Source organism: Podarcis pityusensis (assembly GCF_964106645.2).
Source record: "Podarcis pityusensis genome assembly, chromosome: 7".
Classification (NCBI taxonomy): Eukaryota; Metazoa; Chordata; class Lepidosauria; order Squamata; family Lacertidae; genus Podarcis; species Podarcis pityusensis.
In genome coordinates, this window is record NC_138031.1 from 11,178,955 (window position 1) to 11,200,945 (window position 21,991).

Sequence of the window (21,991 nt, forward strand, 5' to 3'; positions counted from 1 at the left end):
TCCCTCTGCCCCCCGGGGTCTCTTCCTTCCGGGATTCCTCTGACGCTGACCCCCCTGACTCTTCTCCCTCCTTTCGGCGGGCTTTAGGACCTGGCTCCCTTTCCGGGCTGCCTACTGCGCCACCTTCCTGTGCATTTGAACTTGTCGCGCGCGCCCAACCTTCCACCTTCCGTCTGACCGTTTCTTCGCTCCCCGATGGAGGTGTGGCCACTCCTGACTCGTGCCCTCCCCCCTGTTGTGAGCTGCCAGCGCTTGATCCCTGGCGCCCTTCCTCTTCCCTGCTCTCTGGCGGTGACGCTGGTCCCGATTTCCAACTGCTCCCCTCTGAGTCCCCTCTGGCTCTATCTTCCTGGGGTGTCCCCCTAGGCTCCCCCCTTGCCCTGGCCACTGGTGCTCCTTTCTGTGAATCTTCTGATTCACTGGAAAGACTCGGAGATCTCGGGTCGTCGTCATCACTCATCTTTTCTTCTGCCTCCTCCCCCTCGCTCTCTGTTTCCTCCCTTGCCCTTGCCTCTGCTCCTGAACCCCTGACAGCACCATTCTTTCCGCTTGCCCGTTGCTGGATGGATGAAAAGGTGCCGTTAGGGCATGGCGGATGCCCAGTCCCAAAAGATACCGCTCAAACGTGCCTGACGTGAACTGCGGTCCGTTGTCAGAGACAAGGACATCAGGACACCCATGCGTTGCAAACAGGCCTCGCAGCACCCGGATGACAGCTTCGGTAGTGGTGGAGGGCATCAGGGCGACCTCCAGCCATTTGGAATAGGCGTCCACCACTACCATAAAGGTCCGGCCGTGAAAGGGGCCAGCCAGATCGATGTGCACCCTCGACCAGGGTGTCTTTGGCGTCTCCCAGGTGTGTCCCTTAGCTGCCGGTGGTGCAGGCCTCGACTCCTGGCACGCTTGACAGGCGGACACCCAGGCAGTGATGGCATCGTCCATATTAGGCCACCAGACGTAACACCGAGCCAACGCCTTCATTTTGACAATTCCCGGGTGGCCAACGTGCAGAGCCTCCAGGACGCGCTGACGGAGTCCCTGGGGAATCACGACGCGGTCTCCCCACAGCAGGCAGCCACGATGAGCTGAGAGTTCATGTTGTCTGGTTGCGAAGGGCTGGAACTCCGATGCAAAAGGCCCTTGTGGCCACCCCCTCCACACCCAGTTGAGCACCCGGCTGATGGTGCGATCCTGGGCAGATGCGGAGGCCACAGTGGCAGCCGATACAGGCGCTGCCGGAAGATCCTCAATCAGAAGGAGCGATGAAGCTGGAGCCGGGTCTTCCACAAATGCTGGAAGAGGGCAACGGCTGAGGGCGTCGGCATGGCCCATCGATTTCCCCGGGCGATGGATGAGCCGGTAGTGGTAGGCAGCCAGGAAAACAGTCCATCGCAGCATGCGTGGTGAGAGGACCGGTGGAGTTGGACGATCACCGGCGAGGAGGCCCAGGAGTGGCTTGTGGTCAGTGATGAGGTCAAAAGTCCTGCCATAGAGGTATTCATGGAACCTCTTCACTCCAGCCACAAGTGCCAATGCCTCCTTGTCGAGCTGGCTGTAATTCCGTTCCGTCGGAGATAGTGTCCTGGAAAAGTAGGCGAGCGGTGCTTCTCTTCCATCTGGAAAACGGTGACTAAGGACAGCACCGATGCCAAAAGGTGAGGCGTCGCAGGCAAGGACCAGCGGCCTGGATTCACTGTACTGTACCAGCACACTGTCTGAAGAAAGGAGAGCCTTGACCGCGTTGAAGGCCCGCCGTCTCCCGATGACCCCAGGCCCAAGGCGTCTTAGTGCTAAGGAGTCGGTGAAGAGGCTCAGCCACTGTGGCTTTGTGGGGCAGGAACATGTTATAAAAGTTCAGCAGCCCCAGGAATGCCTGCAACTCCGTTTTGTTCTTTGGGGTGGGGGCCTGCTGGATAGCGCGGATCTTGGATGTGGTTGGATGAAGACCGGAGGCATCGATAAGATAGCCCAGGAACTCTACCTGTGGAACGGCGATCTGGCACTTCTCCCTCTTTACCTTGAGCCCGGCCTCCTGGAACCTGGTCAGCACGGCACGGAGGCGCTCGAACAGCTGCTGGTGTGAGTCTGCAGACACCAAGACGTCATCAAAATATGGTACCACGCCCGGAAGCCCTTGCAGGAGACGCTCCATAAGGCTTTGGAAGATGCCAGGAGCCACACTCACCCCGAACTGCAACCGGCGGCAACGGAAAGCCCCCCGGTGGGTGACGATCGTCTGGGCTTCAGCAGTGGCATCATCGACTGGCAGTTGTTGATAGGCTTGGGCAAGGTCCAGCTTAGCGAAGACCTTACCCTCACCCAGGGAATGCAGCAGGTGTTGGACAACAGGAACCGGATAAGCGTGCTGCTGAAGTGCCTTGTTGATCGTGCACTTGTAGTCAGCGCAGATTCTCACCGACCCATCTGGCTTGACAGGCGTGACGATGGGGGTTTCCCACTTTGCGTGGTCAACCGGCTCCAAAACTCCTTGGGCGATCAGTTTGTCCAGTTGTTCATCCACCTTAGCCTTGAGAGCAAAGGGAACCCGGCGTGGCTTTAGCTTGATGGGGGCGACTTGTGGATCAAGGCTAAAGGAGATGGGCGTACCTGTATATTGGCCCAAGGTGCCGTCAAAAACCTCGGCAAAGTCTTTGACCAGACCCTCAGTCTCTGCGTTAGAGATGCAGTTGATGCCGGTGACTTCCAGGCCGAGGGCATCAAACCAGTCTAGCCCTAGGAGGCTTGGCCGCTGACCTTCGACCACCACCAACCGGAGCAGGCCCGAAAAATCCTTGAAGGCGATCCGGAACCAGCCAACGCCTACCACGGGAATGTCGTTTCCCTGGTAGTCTCTCAGGTGTACGCGGTGAGAGTCGAGTTGCCTTTTGGACACTCTGGGTACCAGTCTTTTGATGGTGCTCCATGACACGATGGACAGGGCAGACCCGGTGTCGATCTCCATGTCACATGGAGCTCCTTCAATGAGCACCGTGACGTTCAGCTTGCGTCGCGTAGGCGAGTCGGTTTGGCCAATCGTGGTTCCAGACGGGCAGCGGCAGTTGGTGAGAGCGAAACAACTTTCCTTGGCAGACTGGAGTGAAGACTTGGACTTGCGAATCGATGAAGGGGGGGTGTCAGACGGAGCCGATCGGCAGACCTTAGCGATGTGGCCCCTTCTGGAACACTTCCTACAGATGGCGTCTCTGAATCGACACTTGGCACGGGAATGGTTGCCTCCGCAGCCAGCACATTCCGGTTGGCCCTTGGACTTCTGTTGGAACTTCCTGCGCTCCCGCTTTGTCTGGTGCACGTCATCGTCTTCACTGGAGGATGCCTCCTCACTGCTGGCCTTTTCATGATGCACCGGAACTGGCTCCCTAGCAAGACGCGGGCTGCTGGACTTCTGGATCTCCTGGGCGGAGCGTTCAGCAGCTTCTGAGGCCACAGCCTCCTCAGTGGCTTTCTGTAGCGTGAGGTCTGGCTTGGCTAGGAGGCGCCGTTGCAGATGGATGTCCCGGACCCCGCAGACGATTCGATCCATCAGGGCATCGTCTAAGTCTCGGAACTCACAGTGCATTGCAGCCTGTCGCAGGGCGGTGGTGTAGTTGTTGATTGACTCCCCCTCTGCCTGGTTCCGGTGGTAGAACGCATGGCGGGCAGCAATCTTGGACGGCTTTGGTGCGTAGTGGTTGCGGAGCTTCTCTTGGATCGTGTCCCATGGTGTTGCCTGGACTGCTTCAGGCGCAACCAACGCTCGGGCCGTCTCAAACACCTCAGGCCCACAGAGGCTGAGGAATAGGCCCCGCTTCCGCTCCTGTGATACTTCTGTCAGCTCGTTGGCTTGGAGGTAGCAGTCGAACCGAGCGAGGTAGGAGTCCCATGATTCAGAGGCTGGCGCAAACGGCGGTAGAGGCACAAGTGAAGCCATGATTCCGATGCCGGCGTGAAGGGCGATGGATGGAACACAGTGCTCTAGCCAGAACAGTCAGCTCTGAATTGGTTCTGCCCAGTGATTTCGCTCAGTGATTTCGCTCTGTGATTCAGCTCAGTGATTCAGCTCAGTTCAGAGGCTGGCCGCATCTGGCTGTGCTCTGATGTCCATCAATCCCATCCTCGTCGCCAGTGTTAAGTGGTGGGTTGACATAGCAGCCGGCACAGCGATTTCTTCAAGTAGCTCTTTATTATGGTAAGCTGGAATAGAACTAACTGCGAACAGCTCAGCCGGCCTGTATTTATAGGCAGCCGGCTGTCAACATTGTAACCACAACAGCCCAGAGTTCCCGCCTAAAATAACTGCCGCGGACCTGAGTGAAAACTATCTACAGACCTGAGTGAAAACTATATACAGTATCCCCCTGTTGGCCCAGGGTGAAACTACACTACATAACAGTTTCCAGGCCTTTGACCATTTTGGTTGCCCTCCTCTGGACACGTTCCAGTTTGTCAGTGTCACTTCATGGAACACAGTAACACAAACATCTTGTCCACGCCACTTCCCACTCTGTGGAGTCAAAACATATACCGCCATGTGATAGACAACAATCCCATGACTGCAATCATGGAGCAGGAATTCTAACAGTCTGACGGATCTTCAGATCTGGAAAACCAAGCCCTTCACATTGGGCAGAATTAAGCACATAACTGGCTGGATTCAAGCCTGTGCAGCCGAATATCCATCAGACCCAAAACAGTCCTCTGTTTGCATAAGATAATGGTGAACCCACCATTAAAAACATCTGTCTTCCTGGGATCAGCTCACTGCAGGCAGATCTCCGCTATCATGTGTCATCTGACAGTTAAAAGAGACAGTGTAGCATAATGGTTAGAGTGTTGGGCTAGGATCTGGGAGAGCAGGGTTCAAATCCCTGCTCAGCCATGAAGCTCACTGGGTGACCAGTCACCATCTCTTAGCCTAGCCTACCTCACAGGGTTGTGGGGAGGATTCATAGCTGTCAATGTTTCCCTTTTTTAAAGGGAAATTCCCTTATTCCGAATAGGATACCTCGCAAGAAAAGGGAAAAGTTGACAGCTATGAATGGGAGGAGGAGAACCAGGCACACCACTTTGAGATCCTTGGAAGATAAAGGTAGCATATAAATGTAATTAACAACAATAACATACAGAGAGGCATGTAGGCAAAAAGATTCCTGCATTGCAGGGGGTTGGGCTAGATGACCGTCATGGCCCCTTCCGACTCTGCAATTATATGCTTCTGCGATTCAGTTGGTGCAATGTTTCAGAAGCTGCAAATGAGGTGGGTCTGCCAATACCCACTTAACTGAGTCAAATTCCCCTCCTGATTACACCCATGGTAGTATACGATGCACATAATAATAATAATAATAATAATAATAATAATAATAATAATTTATTACATACCCTGCCCATCTGGCTGGGTTTCCCTAGCCACTCGGGGTGGCACCCAACAGAATATTAAAAACACCATAAAACATCAAACATTAAAAACTTCCCTAAACATGGTTGCCTTCAGATGTCTTCTAAAAATCAGATAGTTGTTTATTTCCTTGACGGGAGGGTGTTCCCCAGGGCGGGCGCCACCACCGAGAAGGCTCTCTGCCTGGTTCCCTGTAACCTCACTTCTTGCATTGAGGGAACCGCCAGAAGGCCCTCGGAGCTGAACCTCAGTGTCCGGGCTGAGCGATGGGGGTGGAGACGCTCCTTCAGGCATACTGGGCTGAGGCCATTTAGGGCTTTAAAGGTCAGCACCAACACTTTGAATTGTACTCGGAAATGTACTGGGAGCCAATGAAGATATTTCAGGACCCGTGTTATGTGGTCTCGGCAGCCACTCCCAGTCATCAGTCTAGCTGCCGTATTCTGGATTAGTTGTAGTTTCCGGGTCAACTTCAAAGGTAGCCCCACGTAGAGCGCGTTGCAGTAGTCCAAGAGGGAGATAACTAGAGCATGCACCACTCTGGCGAGACAGTTTGCAGGCAGGTAGGATCTCAGCCTGCGTACCAGATGGAGCTGGTAGACAGCTACCCTGGATACAGAATTGACCTGCGCCTCCATGGACAGCTGTGAGTCCAAAATGACCCCCAGGCTGTGCACCTGGTCATTCAGGGACACAGTTACCCCATCCAGGACCAGGGAGTCCTCCACACCAGCCCGCCCCCTATCCCCCCAAAACAGTACTTCTGTCTTGTCAGGATTCTGAACTAAAGCAAAGCAGCAACACACACAGAGCCATTTTCTGAAGTCAACCTCTCTTTGTTCCAGAAGGGATGTTCCTTTATGACACTAAGAGGGCCTGTCTCTTTAAATGTTGGAGAAACAATCCTCTCAATTCTACTTTTCAGGGAAAGTAATTACTGCCAAAAGTGGCTTCACATCGCACCTTGCTATGTCATCCCACTAAGGGATTCACTCCAGTTCGTGCCACAAGCACTTTTTGCTTGCCTTTCACTTCCTCCATCCCATGGAGACTGACATTTCTCTTTTTTCACCGGCTTATCTTTTAAAAACAAGGTTATCGAGCCTGTCCATTCGCAGCCTAGTCACCTTTCATCAAAAGGAGTGAGATAACCTTTTGGCTGAGTACTTTTGCAGGGCTTTATCAACACCATCCACAGAAGCCAGGTGAGTTGAAACTAAAAGATACATAGATATGGAGAGAGAGAGAGAGAGAGAGAGAGAGAGAGAGAGAGAGAGAGAGATATCCTGGATAGTTTCAACATAAATATAGCCCTTTTTGAAAAGCTTTAAAACAACAACAACACAAAACCCTCCTCTAATAATGGACCAGACAGAATGATAAATGTAGCAAGCTAGCTTTAAGTATAGGATGAGCGATCAAGAAAATAATTTGCAGTATTTCTAATTTGCAGTATATATATAAATATTTGAAGTTAGCTTCAGATCTGAGACAGCGGCCTTTTGCCGCTTGGAAATGAGCTGAAACAGGAAGAGTCGCAAAACAAGAGATCGCTCTGTGTTCTTTGCGTTTGCAGTAATTCCTTGTGTATTGCTACTGATAAAAGCAGGGGGAACACCTGATACCTGATTTGACATTACTGGCAACACACAAAAAGGAGAACATTATAAGTTACTTGTCGTGCTAAATGGTGCACGTGAACCGTGGCTAGTGTTTTTGTTAACTCGGGTCGGAGCAATGAAAAGGCACTTAATCCTGATTAAATTGTCTGACTATGGATGATCAAACAGATTATAAATTGATATATCTGGAACGAAGCTATCTTTTCCCTGCTGAAGCTAATGGCCCAGTCCCCTTCATGAACCTTAAATGTCTTAGAAAATAAATGTTTTGTTGAGTTCAGGCTTGGCGTCAAAATAATAGCGTGTCATAGAAATGCTACACATATTAGCAAAACAAAATGGAAAACGTTCCTTGAATGTTCTATTAGTACGTTATCTGATAATGATTTTTTAAAGCTGAATGAAATTGTGGGTGTGGGGCTGGACTTCAAAAGTCATCATTAACAGCGTCTCTCCTTAGATGCTCAGCAGTAGAAACTGCTACAGAAGAGGTTTTAAAATATTAGTGATGAGCTTACTGAACAGTTTCAAAATGCAAGGGATTGTATTTGGCCAAATGTTGCCGAGTTATTTTATGTATTTATTCGCTTGCTCATTAGAGAGTCTTGCATCCTGCCCCACCTGTGATCTGGAGCTCAGGACAGCTAAAAATTAATAGATGGATAATTATACAAAACACCGCTTTCAGTTAAACTGCAAAGTCATAACAGCAACAATTGATCAGCCAATAGTATCAGTAAAACTACATCTAAAAATAGCTTGCCCTATTGTGCAAACAGCTAGCCAGAATGAAAATATCTTCAGTAGGGTTAGGCAGGGACAAAAGCAGTCTTTAATCTGGATGGGAGATCACTGGGACTTCTATGTATGTAGAATAATAATAATAATAATAATAATAATGAATTTAAAATGCTTTCTAATAAATAACAAAAATGGGTTTTATCCAATGTTAGTGAAAACAGAGTAGACCTTAGTCCAGAGCTTTCCAAACTGTTCATGTTGGGGACACGCTTTTTAGACATGCATCATTTCATGATGCAGTCCTTCAGTTTTATTAGCAAACTGGGGGTAAAACTAACCTCTTTTCCAGTCCCAGGAGTAGCTCAGGGAGCTTTCGCACGACACACCTACACGCTGCAGCTGACACACTAACATATCACAACACACACTTTGGAAAGCTCTGCCATAGGCATTTCCATTCATTTCAGTGGGACCCCAACGATCATCTAGCCCAACCCCCTGCAATGCAGGAATATGCAACTGTCGCATGTAGGGATCGAACCTGTAACCTTGACCTTATCAGCACCATGCTCTAAGCAAATGGGCTATCCAGGCTTTGCAAAGCTACCAAGCAGAAGAATTTGTTTTGAGGCTGTGAAAGTCCTGAGTGAGTGTCTGGAGGCGGTTGGAGGATGGGTGGCATCTAATGGATTGAGGTTGAATCCTGACAAGACAGAAGTGCTGTTCTTGGGGCACAGGGGGCAGGCTGGTGTGGAGCACTCCCTGGTCCTGAATGGGGTAACTGTGCCCCTGAAGGACCAGATGTGCAGCCTGGGAGTCATTTTGGACTCACAGCTGTCCATGGAGGTGCAGGTTAATTCTGTGTCCAGGGCAGCTGTCTACCAGCTCCATCTGGTACGCAGACTGAGACCCTACCTGCCCACAGACTGCAGGCAGCTAGACTGGAACACCCTCCCAGCAGATTTCAAGGAAACCAACAACTATTTTACTTTTAAACGACAACTGAAGGCGGCCCTGTTTAGGGAAGTTTTTAATGTCTGATGCTGTATTGTTTTTAATATTCAGTTGGAAGCCGCGCAGAGTGGCTGAGGAAACCCAGCCAGATGGGCGGGGTATAAATAAAAAATTATTATTATTATTAGAACTGGGATGAGCTCGCAGCCCTTCTACACAATAGGTAAAGGTAAAGGGACCCCAGACCATTAGGTCCAGTCGTGACCGACTCTGGGGTTGTGGCGTTCATCTTGCTTTATTGGCCAAGGGAGCTGGCGTACAGCTTCTGGGTCATGTGGCCAGCATGACTAAGCCACTTCTGGCGAACCAGAAACACTGTTTACCTTCCTGCCGGAGCGGTACTTATTTATCTACTTGCACTTTGGTGTGCTTTTGAACTGCTAGGTTGGCAGGAGCAGGGACCAAGCAATGGTAGCTCACCCTGTCACAGGGATTCGAACCGCCGACCTTCTGATCGGCAAGTCCTAGGCTCTGTGGTTTAACCCACGGCGCCACTCATGTCCATTCTACACAATAGTCCATTCTTAATTATCCCCCACGATTTCTGTACTAGAGTGGGGGATGAGTTTTCTGCAATCCTTGCCGATCTACTGCAAATCTTTCCCTTCTGCCCACTCCTGCTCTAGGGATCTTGGGTGGGGCAGGAGAAAAGCCATGAGAAAAGACAATTCACACACCAACAAAACATTCAAAAGCTATGCCCCCAAAGCAAAAAATTGTGACAATGAAACTGGGAATTGTCCCTGGTAAATAAGGGCTGATGGAGCACCTGGGAATAACTTGAGAAGCAGTAATGAATCTCATGGGAACTGGTATCTTGTCACGGAACACAATCACCCACAAACTCCATTTGAATAATCTTAATATATTCAAAGAGCTCCTTTCTCTTTTCTTTCTGTGTTGCTCAGTACAGCTCCCCACCAGTTTGAACGTACAATCAGAACTCTTGCATCCTGGTTGGAAAATTGCTTGGACATATGAGAAACGTTTCCTTTTATCCGTGACCATGTGTTGAACCAAACTGGTAATGACGGCCGGACGGCTGACAGACCGGTTCATTCTTCCATGCAATATTAATAGACATCAAAGGCATTTGTCTTCCTTTTATCCTTCGTCCATTCCAAAATGTTGCAATAATGCAGAGGCTCGGATAATTGTCCGCCCAAACAGGGAGGCTATTTTGCAGATACGACACAAAAGCATCCCAATGCGGGGTTTCTAATTTGGCCCAGCCATGTGATCTTCTGACACCATTTTGGCCTCCTGGAAAAGTCAAGAGCCGCTCAGCCATTGGGTGTGGCTTTTTAGTTTAGTGGGGGGGGGGGAGCCTTCATGAAGAGAACTTCTAATTTACCATATGAAATGTGGGCCAGCAGCATTGCGGGGGTTCATGGTGACTGGGGCAGGAGCCTATCGTTCCTCTCCACGAATGTTGTTTCCTCTGATGTCAGGAGATGAGCACTGGGCCAGGGGCTTTGAGAGCCAGTGTGGTGCAGTGGTTAAGAGCAGTGGACTTGTAATCCAGTGAACTGGGTTCGCTTCCCCACTCCTCCACATGCAGCTGCTGGGTGACCTTGGGCTAGTCACACTTCTTTGAAGTCTCTCAGCCCCACTCACCTCACAGAGTGTTTGTTGTGGGGGAGGAAGGGAAAGGAGAATGTTAGCCGCTTTGAGACTCCTTCGGGTAGTGATAAAGCAGGATATCAAATCCAAACTCCTCTTCTTCTTTTTCTTCTCTTGCTTTGTGCCCCCTCAAAAAGGCATTTCCCCAAAAGATACCTTTGGCACAATTTTAATGCCATCATCATGATATCGACTGAAAATATTTAATAAGCCAATGTGATGGTTAGATATTGATGGGAAATACTTAATGAGCCAACATCTCAGCAAAGTATAATTAATGCATTAATCATTTTATGGCATTCTAGCAATGAGGAAAGTTCATCATCATCATCATCATAATTTTATTGGTATGCCACCTTTCCATAGTTAAAACAATGTCCAAGGTGGCTTACAACATGACAAGATTTCTACAATTACCAACGTAACAAAAGTCATAAACAATAAATAAAGCACATCAAAATGCACACAACCAAATGGATAGCAATTTCCACATAAATCATAAAATCTAAAACTGAAAAAATGCAACATTAATATCAATAACAATTTAAAATGACATAGATAAAAAATAAAAACAATTTTAAAAAGGAGCCATCTTTGTCAAGCAGCAGCAGCAGCAGCAGTCCTTTCTGGAGCCCTCGAGGCCCCACCTCAGGCCAGGTGGAGAGAGGCAGGGCATGGCATTTCAACCTTTGATTTTGTTTGAAGTTTATACTTGTAACTTTAAAAAATAATCCAATAATAATAATAATAATAATAATAATTTAAGTCTATGACAACCAAGTAGACTAAATGGGATCCTCCTAATTGAGGGGTCCTGGTTGCGCCCGGGCACTCAGGGCACACCAAGGGTTAATTTAGATGGAGGGGTGCAACCCAAGCCTTAGCCATAGCCCTGGGGTCATGCCAGGCTGTCTGGGCCAATCGCCTGGGGGTGGCGTGATCCCAGGGGCTGTTAAGAACGGCAGTGCGACTTAATTGGGGGCACTTGCTTCGCACTGCCGAACACCCACCCTCCCTACTGATTAGGCAGTGCTGCTCTGGCCTTGCTTTGGATTGGGTCACCTGTTTTGGAACAGGGGCTGGGTAGGAATTTTTTCCATTTGGCAGACTGGCTATAGCCACTTGGTTTTCGCCTACCCCCTCAACAATTGTCACAACTTGTAAGGTGGCGGTTAGGCATTCGCTCATTGAAATGTGGGGGAGGGGAGGTGCGGCCATCACCAGCCCCTCCAGGAACAGGGTATTCCGGTAAAGGAATCTGGGGGTCCTGGATCTCGTCCGAAGTCCGCTTGAGGGGCTAGGGCCATGCCAGGACCACAAGAACCCTGGGGTGAGCTTCGGTTGGTCTTCATCGATGTTGCTCCCTCGTGTGGTCTACCCTTTTAGACTACCAATCAGAAAGGTGGAGTCAGTTATATTTTGGAGCCAGTGCCTAAGCCAATACCGCTCACATGGTTGTATTAAATAAAATTGTGACCAAAATTTGCCCAAAATTTAAAGTAATGTAAGTGTCAGTGTGAAGTTATTTCAAGGGGGGGGGGGGATCCTGGGGGCCTCAAAGTGCAACTTACCTTTCCACCAGAGGTACTGAATCCCCCACCTCTCTCTTTTCTCACACTCCAGGCAGTTTACATAACTGGAAGTCAGATTCCAAAATGTCATGGTTCCCTCTGCATGGTGCTGTTAATTTATCCCTCGGGTTCCTTTGCCTCCTGTTTGCTTCCAGCTTGGGTAAGTAACATATGTGCATAGGCAAATCTTCGCAGGGCTGGCTCTGCTATTAGGCAGAAGGAGACAGCTGCTTCGGGCAGCACGTGCTGGGAGGTTGGGAGCAGCAACGAGATGCCGGTGCTTTGTGTGACCCACAGGCTGCCCGCCATCTCGTAAGCTAGCTATCTCGTAAGCTAGCGGTGAAGGAGACCCTATCCGACCATCAGGGTTGAAGTAAGATTCAACTGCCGGACCAGTATAGTTAGGGAAGGGGCTCTGTTTTGTGCTGCAAAACATCTCGGACCACCTCTGGGTCTTGCTATCAGCAAAGGAGCTGGCTTTTAGCAAGTAACAAAATACCCATTTCATATTAGCTTGCAGACTTTCAGAGTCAAACCAATTTATGAAATGAGAAGCTGGAACTCAAAGCTGCCATTCAGGCTGCAAACCTGTGTACACTTACCTGGGAGCAAGCCCCACTGGACAAAGGGGATTTTCTTCTGAATAGATACCGTATTTTTTGCTCTATAACATGCACCCGACCATAACACACACGTAGTTTTTAGAGGAGGAAAACAAGGAAAAAAATATTCTAAACGAAACAGTGGATGTATGATTTTTGTGGTTCATGCTGTGGCCACAGACATGTGATCTGATGGTGAGTTTGGGGTAGCTCAATGCAAAAATCCTGAGGATCCATGTGGATCCATGTTTGTAACCACGTTTTCGCACCACTGCGGCCCCAGGCAACAGTGGGTGCATGATTTTTTGGGTGCAAACTGTAGCCATGGACATGCTATGTGATCTGATGGTGAATTTGGGGTGACCCAGTGCAAAAATCCTGAGGATCCATGTGGATCTGTGCTTTGTAACCACGTTTTAAGTGGGGAGGGAAGGAAAAGCACTCAAGGGACAAGGAGCATGTGTGGGGTGGGTGGAGAAGGATGCTGCTAATAATGCAGAAGAGGGGTATAAGGGGATAAGGCTCCTCTCCTCTCCCGCTTTGCTCCTTTAAAGCAAGCAGGCTCTGCTTCTCTCCCTCCTCCCCCCCCCCTCCCGGCTTAGCGAGCTGAAAATCTTTCCTGCTATTTAGCGAGCTGAGTGGGGAGGAGGGACAGAGAGCCTGCTTGCTTTAAAGGAGCAAACCGGACAGGAGCCGCTTACACTCGTGTAAGTGGCTTCTCTTCTCTCCCGCTTTGCTCCTTTAAAGAAGCAGGCTCTCTGTCCCTCTCTCCTCCCCACTCAGCGGCTCTTCTCCCGCTTTGCTATTTCAAAGCCAGCCACGGAGGAGGGAAGCATTCGCTCCGTAACACGCACAGACATTTCCCCTTCCTTTCTAGGAGGAAAAAAAATGCATGTTATGGAGCAAAAACTACGGTATGTGCAAAATTTCACTGCCAGGGTGAAACAACCCTGATTTTTCAGTTTAACGACCTTTGGCTGCTTGAAAAATTATTGAAGTTGTTTGTAGGGTGCATGAAAAGCATCTGCTGCGCTTTTTTTTTTTAAAAAAAGTTCCATTTACTAAATATAAACCAGACTTTCTGAATCAGATCCCAATTCATCAAGGGCACCTGAAAGGTTTCCAACTCAAAGCTTTTCCATTCCCTGTATCCCACCATTACTGATGCAGAAGATCTCCAAGAAGCCTTTCATCATTTTCAAGCAAGACAAGTAAGTTTTGTTTTGATAGATTGTGGCACGAAGCATAGAAGCCTCTTAAATATCTTTTGCAGCTGAAAGCGTGAAAGGAGAAAGCAAGAAAGTGGCGGTGCTGGCAACTGCAGGTAAGTCTTTCTGTGGAAACTCAAGGGTTATAAATAAGGGAATGTGTTGATATATAGCCTTGCACACTACCCAAAATCAGAACTGCAGGAAGGGTGACGGATGAGTGTTTCACATGAATAAATTGATATTTTCCCCCTTGCACCCCACTCACCAAAAAGGGGCCAGCTAATACAACATTTTGCCTGAGACAAATGGTGTGATTGCGCTAACCACTAGGGGTCTCTAAAACACCTTCTTCACATCATCATTGTGACTGTTTACCCAATTTGAACCAATGTACGAAACCCACCTGATTTGCACTTCTTGAACCAATACACAAACCAATACAGTGGTACCTTGGTTCTCGAACTTAATCCATTCCAGAAGTCCGTTTGACTCCCGAAACCGTTCAAAAACCAAGGTGCAGCTTCCAATTGGCTGCAGGAGCTTCCAGCACTCAAGTGGAAGCTGCGTTGGATGTTTGGCTTCCGAAAAGTGTTCAAAAACCAGAACACTTACTTCCGGGTGTTCAGCATTTAGGAGCTGATTTGTTTGACAACTAAGCTGTTTGAGAACCAAGCTACCACTGTACACAGCTAGCCTTCACAATTCACAGATATCTGAATTTCACAATGCAGTTCCTCAACCAAACCAGAGCACTTCAGAACTTACTGCCTCAAAGTTTTCCAGAAATGTAAGAACAGCAGGATGTTGGCATGCAGAGGGTCACAGAAGGTTGTCTCCTTCCAGCTGTCCCACTGCGAAGACCCATTGGCTTCTGCTCTGATGTAAATCAGCGACCCAGGCTTCAAAACCAGGGCACACTATGTCAGCAGAGTGAACTGCGCACACAGAATAGGTGTGAAGCTTGTGGAAGCATTCTACAACTATGGATTTATTAATCATAAATCAGGACAAAGAAACATGTCGTCTCTCTCTTTGTCTTCTCCGAGAGACAGAGAAAAGCAAAAGCTATACACAAACGGAAGTTCCCAGCAGACTGTGCTGGATTGTAAACAGACATGTGACACGCAACAGTTCCATGTCTGTAACTAAAGGTGGAGTGGAATTTTTCAACATGCATGAAGTTGACTGACCAGAAGTCACTTTATGCGAAAAACAGCCGTATGAATTTGTTCCTTTGTTGTTTACCTGATCGTTGTTTTCTGTGTGCCATTGCCTGCTTCCAAACTGAGACAAAACCAGGTAACTTTTCAGGTGTTACTGATTCTCACAGAGCACCTCTGTCAGTTTTGCAATGAGGAAGAAGTCTAGTGAGGTGAGACCCAGTAGTGCAGGCAGTGTACCAACCATATTGCGCATAACTGTCTTGGATGTGGCATGGGTTATGCAACCTCATTATAGCTGTTGCATATGCAATCACAAGCGCAAAACTGTTGCTGAACTATGCGCTTTGAAGTGTTTGGTTTGAGCATAATTGCAACATGGAATGTCGACGCTAATAAGAAATGGTTTCTTCTTTTCCAGAGTTGCCTGCTAAATCGGTTGATCTGGCAGCGATTAACCTGACTGAATTGGTAAATGGGATGCTAAACACGGCTCTCAAAGGTATCTGTTCCTTCCCATTCTATTATTTGTTTGAATTCCTGCTCCATGATTGCAGTCATGGGATTGTTGTCTATCACACGACAGTGTATGTTTTGACTTCACAGAGTGGGAAGTGACGGAGACAGGATGTTTGTGTTACTGTGTTCCGTGAAGTGGGACTATTGTCCTTTGTTTTTTCTCTTTGCTGTCTGATGCTAGAGAGAGAGGGAGCCATGTTGCAGTGCTCCGTGTGTGTTTATATGTAAATAAAGTAGATTAACCAAAATGCTGAGTTGCTGAGGTCTGTTACGCATGATGTGCAAACTCTACGGATCCCTAAGTGTGCTGGTGTCGGTTGGCATTGTTCTCTGTGATGTTTGGGCAGAAGAAAGCTTTTGAAGCTCCCAAATGATCGACCAGGAGGGAGAGAACATGCCAGTCGGGCATGTGTCTCTGCCAGGGTCCAACTCGAGTGTAGGCTGAGCTCCTTGATTAACTACATTCAATGCATGCCATTGGAGAATGGAGAAAGGAGGTATGCAATGTTAGGGGCAGGGGCAGGGGAAAGCAATTGCTATATCTGTGAGCTTGGGCCCTTTCCCGAATATTCATTTGCATGTGTATATAACTGATGGGCAAGTTTTGTCTATATCTCCACAGGCAGCAAAAAGTTCTTCTCATTGCTGAGCATCGCATCTTACAGCTCGTATGCCTTCCATAAGGTTTCCATAGTCGTCTACAACAGTAAGCTAATTTTCCTTCAGGGAGGAAGGGTGGGTTATAAATCTAATAAATATATATTAATGGGTTTTTAAACGTTGTGGTTTGTCAATGACAATTATGCCATGCTTTTTCTGCTATCTTTGATGAGATTTTCCTAAAAAGGAGGATGAAAGCCTTGTTCAGGGAAGTTTTTAATGTGTGACATTTTTGTGTATTTTTGGTCTCTGTGGAAGCTGCCCAGAGTGGCTGGGGAAACCCAGCCAGATGGGCGGGGTACAAATAATAAATTATTATTAATTATTATAATTTAGAAACAAGCAAAACATAAGCCATTAAATAAATATTTATAGAATTTATCTACCACTTCCTCCTCCAAGGAGCTCAGGGTAGTGCACATGGTTCACCCCTTTAGCCTCACAACAACCCTGTGAGGGAGGTTAGGTTGAGACACAGCAACTGGTCCAATAAATTGTTGGAAACACGCCCGGGAAGGCCTCCAGCTTCCTAAGTCTTCAGGGCATCTCTCTGTGGTCCTCCCTGACTGTAAATCTCCCTCAGTTCAGAGAGACCAGTAATAAGTGACCCCTCTCTCCTGAGAGGAGCACACTCATCTTCTGGCATATCATAGCAGAAGAAAGAGTCAATCAGTAGCTCTAAACTACTTTATTTTACAGTCTATATACAGAGAATCCATCAGCACGTCTGTGCTCTTTCAGCATGTCTGTGCTCTTTCAGCATCAGTACAGAAGTAAAACTAACTTCCAACAGTACTCCAACAGTACTGAGACTTCCTGTCTCACGCTCTCTCAGACACTCACATGATATACCGTATTTTTCGTCCTATAGGGCGCACCGGCCCATAGGACGCACCTCGTTTTTTTGGGGGGGGGGAATGAATAAAAAAAAATTATTTCCCCCCCCACCCCGCGGCTGCTGCCCCAAGCCTTGCGTACACCTGCCCGAAGCACAGGGCACCCTCTGGAGGGCTCCCCGTGCTTCGGGCGACAGGCTGCCGCCCCAAGCCTCACGCGCTCGGCGGGACCTCCTGCCAGGCGCGCAAGGCTTGCGGACACTCGCCGGGGCTGCAGGCTGCTGCCTGCAAGCCTTGTGAGCCCGCGGGAACTCCCACCGGGCTTGCAAGGCTTGCGGATAGCTTCCTGAAGCCTGGAGAGCGAGAGGGATCACCGATGCCTCTCGCTCTCCAGGCTTCAGCGAAAGCCTGCATTCGCTCCATAGGACGCACACACATTTCCCCTTCATTTTTGGAGGGGAAAAAGTGCGTCCTATGGGGCAAAAATACGGTACACAAAACATAGTGCTACTGCTGGAGCAGCACGGATGGATAAAAAACCTAACATAAATTACCTGATTTAACAATTCAACTCCTGAACATTGCCCATGTCTTAAATGCCTCTGCAGTGTATGTCTTGTTGCTTTGTCCCCCTCCTTGCTTTACAGTATCCAACCTGAAGAATATCGACCCCACCAAATTCCCCATGAGGTACTGCTATTGCTTGAACAACAGGACAAATGACTTAACAGGTGAGTGGTGCATGAAAGATATTTGCTATTGCCACCAGGGGGACATTGCCAAAGTATCTGAGGGATACACCCAACATGTCAGTCTTTACTCGCAGGTAAGCAATATGCCGTTGCACAGGAGTTGGGTGCCAATACTTAAAAATAAAAATGGGCAATTTAAACACCCTTTTTTGGGTGGGGGAAGTGATGATTGTAAACCAGGGATGGTGAACATGGCAGCCCTACAGATTATTGTAAACCAGGGTGGCCAGTTCTCGGGCATGATGGGATTTGTAGTCCAACAGGTGGACCATGGATCCCACCATCCCTGTTGAAATGTGTAGTTTGGCCTTTTCTGTTCCATCACTTCATTTTTGGTGGTAAAGAGATGGACTTGGGGAAGGTCCTGGACTAGACAAGTGCTTTATGTATTTGGCTGGGTTTTCTCTCTCCAGATTTTACCGCTTTGCTAGTTGATATCGTTGGCAACTCCACTGATTCCCTTAAAGAAATTTTCAAGTCTACCTCTATTGTGTCAGGTAAGAGTCATTGCTGGCAAATTTGATGCCAAGTGCATTAAGCTTGACAATCGAAGGGCAGGTACAGGGAATGTGGGTGCCGGGCCATGGACCCCATCTGCTGCCCTGACCAGAGGGGCTCCCCACCACACTCACCCGCCTCACCTGAACTAAGGTCACCAGATTTTTTTCAAAGAATCCAGGGACACTTTTTTTTTTTTGAAAAGAGAAAAAAAAGATATTAAAAAATAATAATTAAGAAGTAGAACCTTCTCTTCTGCGGTCTCCTCTGTCGTGCGGCCTTCGTCTGGGCCCCAGCCTGCTCTCTTGGAGCGCTAGCCACCGTGAAGTAGGCTTGGGTCAGGCCTGGGCTTGGCCATATGTCCTTGCCCTTCTGGTGCTCTCCTACCTCTCTTCCTTAGCGGTGGCAGCGGCACGACAAGGTTGGGGCTCCCCTCTTTTTTCTCCTTCCTCTTCCTCTCTCTCCCTTTTCCTTCTCCTTTCCTCCTTCTCCCTGTGTTGGTTCCGGGGTTTTCCTGGCCCCGGAGTGCTGCTGGGCAGTCAGCCAAGTGGCCAGTGCTCTCGCTCCCAGCTCAATTTGGGTCATGGGGGGGTCAGCAGTTCCCCCAGTTGATGCACCAGGTGTACCCAGTTCCCCCTTGGCAGTGGCGGTGGCAGTGGCAGTCTCAGCAGCTCGGAGCCAGCCTGTTAGCGCAGTTGATTGCTGATCGCTGACACGGCACCCGCCATTTTGCCTCACCAGAAGTCCCCATATGATGTGTCTTGTGCTGTTGAACCAATCACACAACATTCATTCCCTACTAATAAATCTACAGCACTTAAAATATAAACCCGGGGGCATTAAATGAAATCCGGGGACGTTCCGGGGACGGATTTTGTCCGGGGACAGATTTGTAAATCCAGGGACTGTCCCCAGGAAACAGACATCTGGTAACCATAACCTGAGCAGCACTTTGAGCAGGAGCTGGGAGAGGATGGGCCCTTGCCTTCCTCAGCTATGCAGTGTCTCCCACCGGTGGGGGAGGCAGGCAGATGGCAAGACTCGTGCCAGTGCCCCAGCCCAAGGAGCCATGCACGTGTGTCCTGCTGATGCAGTCAGCTGGATCCCAATTCAGCTGAGGGTCATAGAAATGTAGATTTGGAAGGGACTACGAGGGTCATCTAGTCTAACCCCTTACAATGTGGAGCTGGAACCCATGACCCTGAGATTAGGAGACTCGTGCTCTACCAACTGAGCTGTGGAAGGAGTTAAGCTGGCGTAGCCTGGCTGAGCAGAGATCCTCCTGTTTCAGCCAAGGATCTTCTGGATCCCATCCTGCTCCTCCTGGTGGATCTTTCTATAGGATTACTCCCTTATCCACTACACAAATTCAGGAGGGAATCAGATTTAGGCTCAATTTGCTTGGATGCTGTGTGTGTGTGTGTGTGTGTGTGTGTGTGTTTAATGCATGCTACAAAGAAGGTCCAGTGAGGAAATTATAAGGAGGGCATTGTTCCTTGCTGTTGCCCCTTGAAATTCCAACTTGGAAGAAATTGGCACTACAACTTTCAGGATAATTTTTGGATATTTCTGTCGCAGACTTTGTGATGTGAATGGGAAAACTGATTTTTTTGTTGTTGTTCCTCTTCAATGGGTTTTAATTAAGGCAGCATCTGTCTTTCAGTGAGCCAAGGAAATGACACGGACTGCATCTATATTTGTGTCATGTCAGGCCGCACAGGTAACCGTGTAATCGCTCTGCTCTTCCCCAAATATGTTGCTTAGAAATCTGAACTCTGTATTCGGAAGAATCCTGTGCACAAAAGCCCACCTTGGACTGGACCACTTCAGCCGGGGGTGTTCAGAGCTTCATTGCTTTGGATGGGGGTGTTTCAGGGCTAAATCTCTGCCCAAGCTAACCTAACATGCCAAGAGGAAGGGTTGTAGTGATGGAGGCCAATCCTTAAGGTTGAATGGGGGACTGCCTTCCCAACCTCATTCTGGTTGATGGTACTTATAACCTGTCCAGGGTGTGGCACTAACTGAAAACATCTAACTTCATGGTCCCTGTGTTGCCTTTGATGAACTTAGCAGGAAGGACAATGGAGACAAAGCTAGAATTTAGTTGGCTGTGCCGGTTATTGACTCTAGTGCCACCTACTGTTGGCCTCCATGTCTTCCACTAGCCAACACTTGGACCTTGAGCATGTTACTCAAATGCTCTTCCACTGAGCTACAGCCCTTCCCATGATTCTGGGACAAGCACTAGCCTGCTTGCTTACTGCTATCCCAGGTCATTTTCTCGCCCCTTGTCACATCCAGTTTTTACTGAAGCAGCCTGAATCCATGTTTTCCCAACAGGAAGAAACCTGTCCGATTTGTGGGAAGCCATTGAAAAGTCACCGTTTATTAATTACACTTTTTCAGGAAATGTGTCAGACCTTCTGGGTAAGTGTATCTTGAATGTAACACGGAGGGAGGCCGAGCTGTTAATGAACAAGAAGCGTGTTTGAGTTGCATGAAATGGTCAGGCTTTGATCTTTGGAGGCTAAGCTTGCTTCTATCCTAAGACCCTTTAGCACTACTGAGGCATTACTTCTCAACCGGGCACACAAGCAAAATGGTGGTACTTAATATAGCTCAATCCTATCCACCAATGTCCTTTCCCAGGGCCCAATTCCTCCTTTAACATTTATTGCATTTCGAGGTCCCCCAAGCCACACTTAAATAATTCACAATTCACACATAATTTTTGTTTAAGGTTTTTGGCATAATTGTGGCCACAACTTTATTAAAATACATAAATGTGAGTGGTTGCTTAGGCATTGGTTATGACTATCTATCCCCATGCCCAGGGACAGAACTGACTTCCGGATTCCAGTGAAAGCCAGTGAGGGAAAACAATATTGAGGAGAGCATGGAGCCAGGCACCAGACCCCCCCACATGCTCCTGGGGGCTTGCGTGGCCCTTAGCCCCATTCAGGGGTACAGATGAAAGAACGGCAAGCCCCTGGATTCCTTTAACAGAATTCCATTGCAGCAGCAGCATTGGAGGGGCAGGCACTTACCCCTCCACCAACCAATTTTTTAACCAATGCCTAGCCGCAACCTTACAAGTTGTGACGATTTGCTAAGCAGTAGGCAAAAACCAAATGGCATCAGCCAATCAGCCAAATGGACAAAATTCCTACCAGGCCCCTGCCCCCAAAGCAGACGACCCCATGACAGGCATAGCAAGGTCAACGCAATAGCCCTAGATTAGGGAGGGTGGGTAGGTGATCCAATGCATGCAGCAAAAGAGCCCAGTCAGTGCTGCGTGACTTGATTTTATAACCTTTGGTCCATCCCCCTAAATGGCAACACCAAAATTTGCCCAGTAACCCAACCGCCCAATCACTGCAGATGGTCATTCATACTAACCCGCCCAGCAACAGAGGGGTGGCCTGTCAGACCCCACCGCAACACGTGCTCTCTATGAAGGAGAACACGCTTTCCCATGCAAATCCCATTCAGTATGAGCAGGGAACCTCAGGCCCAGAGGTCAATAATCAAAGAAATTGTAGACTTAGGAGGAACCACAAGAGCCATCAAGTCCAGCCTCCCTGCAAGTCCAGCCTCCCTGCATGTGGCCCTTCGAAGGTTGCCTGCAAATGAGTGTGGCCCTCAAGCTGGGGGTGGGGTAGGATCCCCATTCCAGCTATTTGTGAACGCTCATCTGCAGTGTTCATCATAAGATTCCAAGTTGCAGATACTGCCTCTGTTATTGGTTCCTGTTCAGCATGACCATGGGCAGGCGGATGAGTGATGA

The 21,991-nt window shown here is 48.6% G+C and overlaps 1 protein-coding gene across 1 annotated transcript in view; it reads left to right on the forward strand.

Moving 5' to 3' along the window:
- The first annotated feature begins 6,458 nt into the window (after positions 1-6,458).
- HHLA1 (HHLA1 neighbor of OC90) overlaps positions 6,459-21,991 on the forward strand; it is a 38,720-nt gene continuing 23,187 nt past the window's right edge. Inside the window, exons 1-9 of the mRNA XM_081012668.1 lie at positions 6,459-6,600; positions 12,019-12,126; positions 13,842-13,892; positions 15,361-15,441; positions 16,081-16,164; positions 17,602-17,685; positions 18,120-18,203; positions 19,868-19,924; positions 20,545-20,631. Coding sequence (XP_080868794.1) covers positions 12,051-12,126; positions 13,842-13,892; positions 15,361-15,441; positions 16,081-16,164; positions 17,602-17,685; positions 18,120-18,203; positions 19,868-19,924; positions 20,545-20,631 — 604 coding nt within the window. The 5' untranslated portion in view covers positions 6,459-6,600; positions 12,019-12,050. The remainder of the gene's footprint in view (positions 6,601-12,018; positions 12,127-13,841; positions 13,893-15,360; positions 15,442-16,080; positions 16,165-17,601; positions 17,686-18,119; positions 18,204-19,867; positions 19,925-20,544; positions 20,632-21,991) is intronic.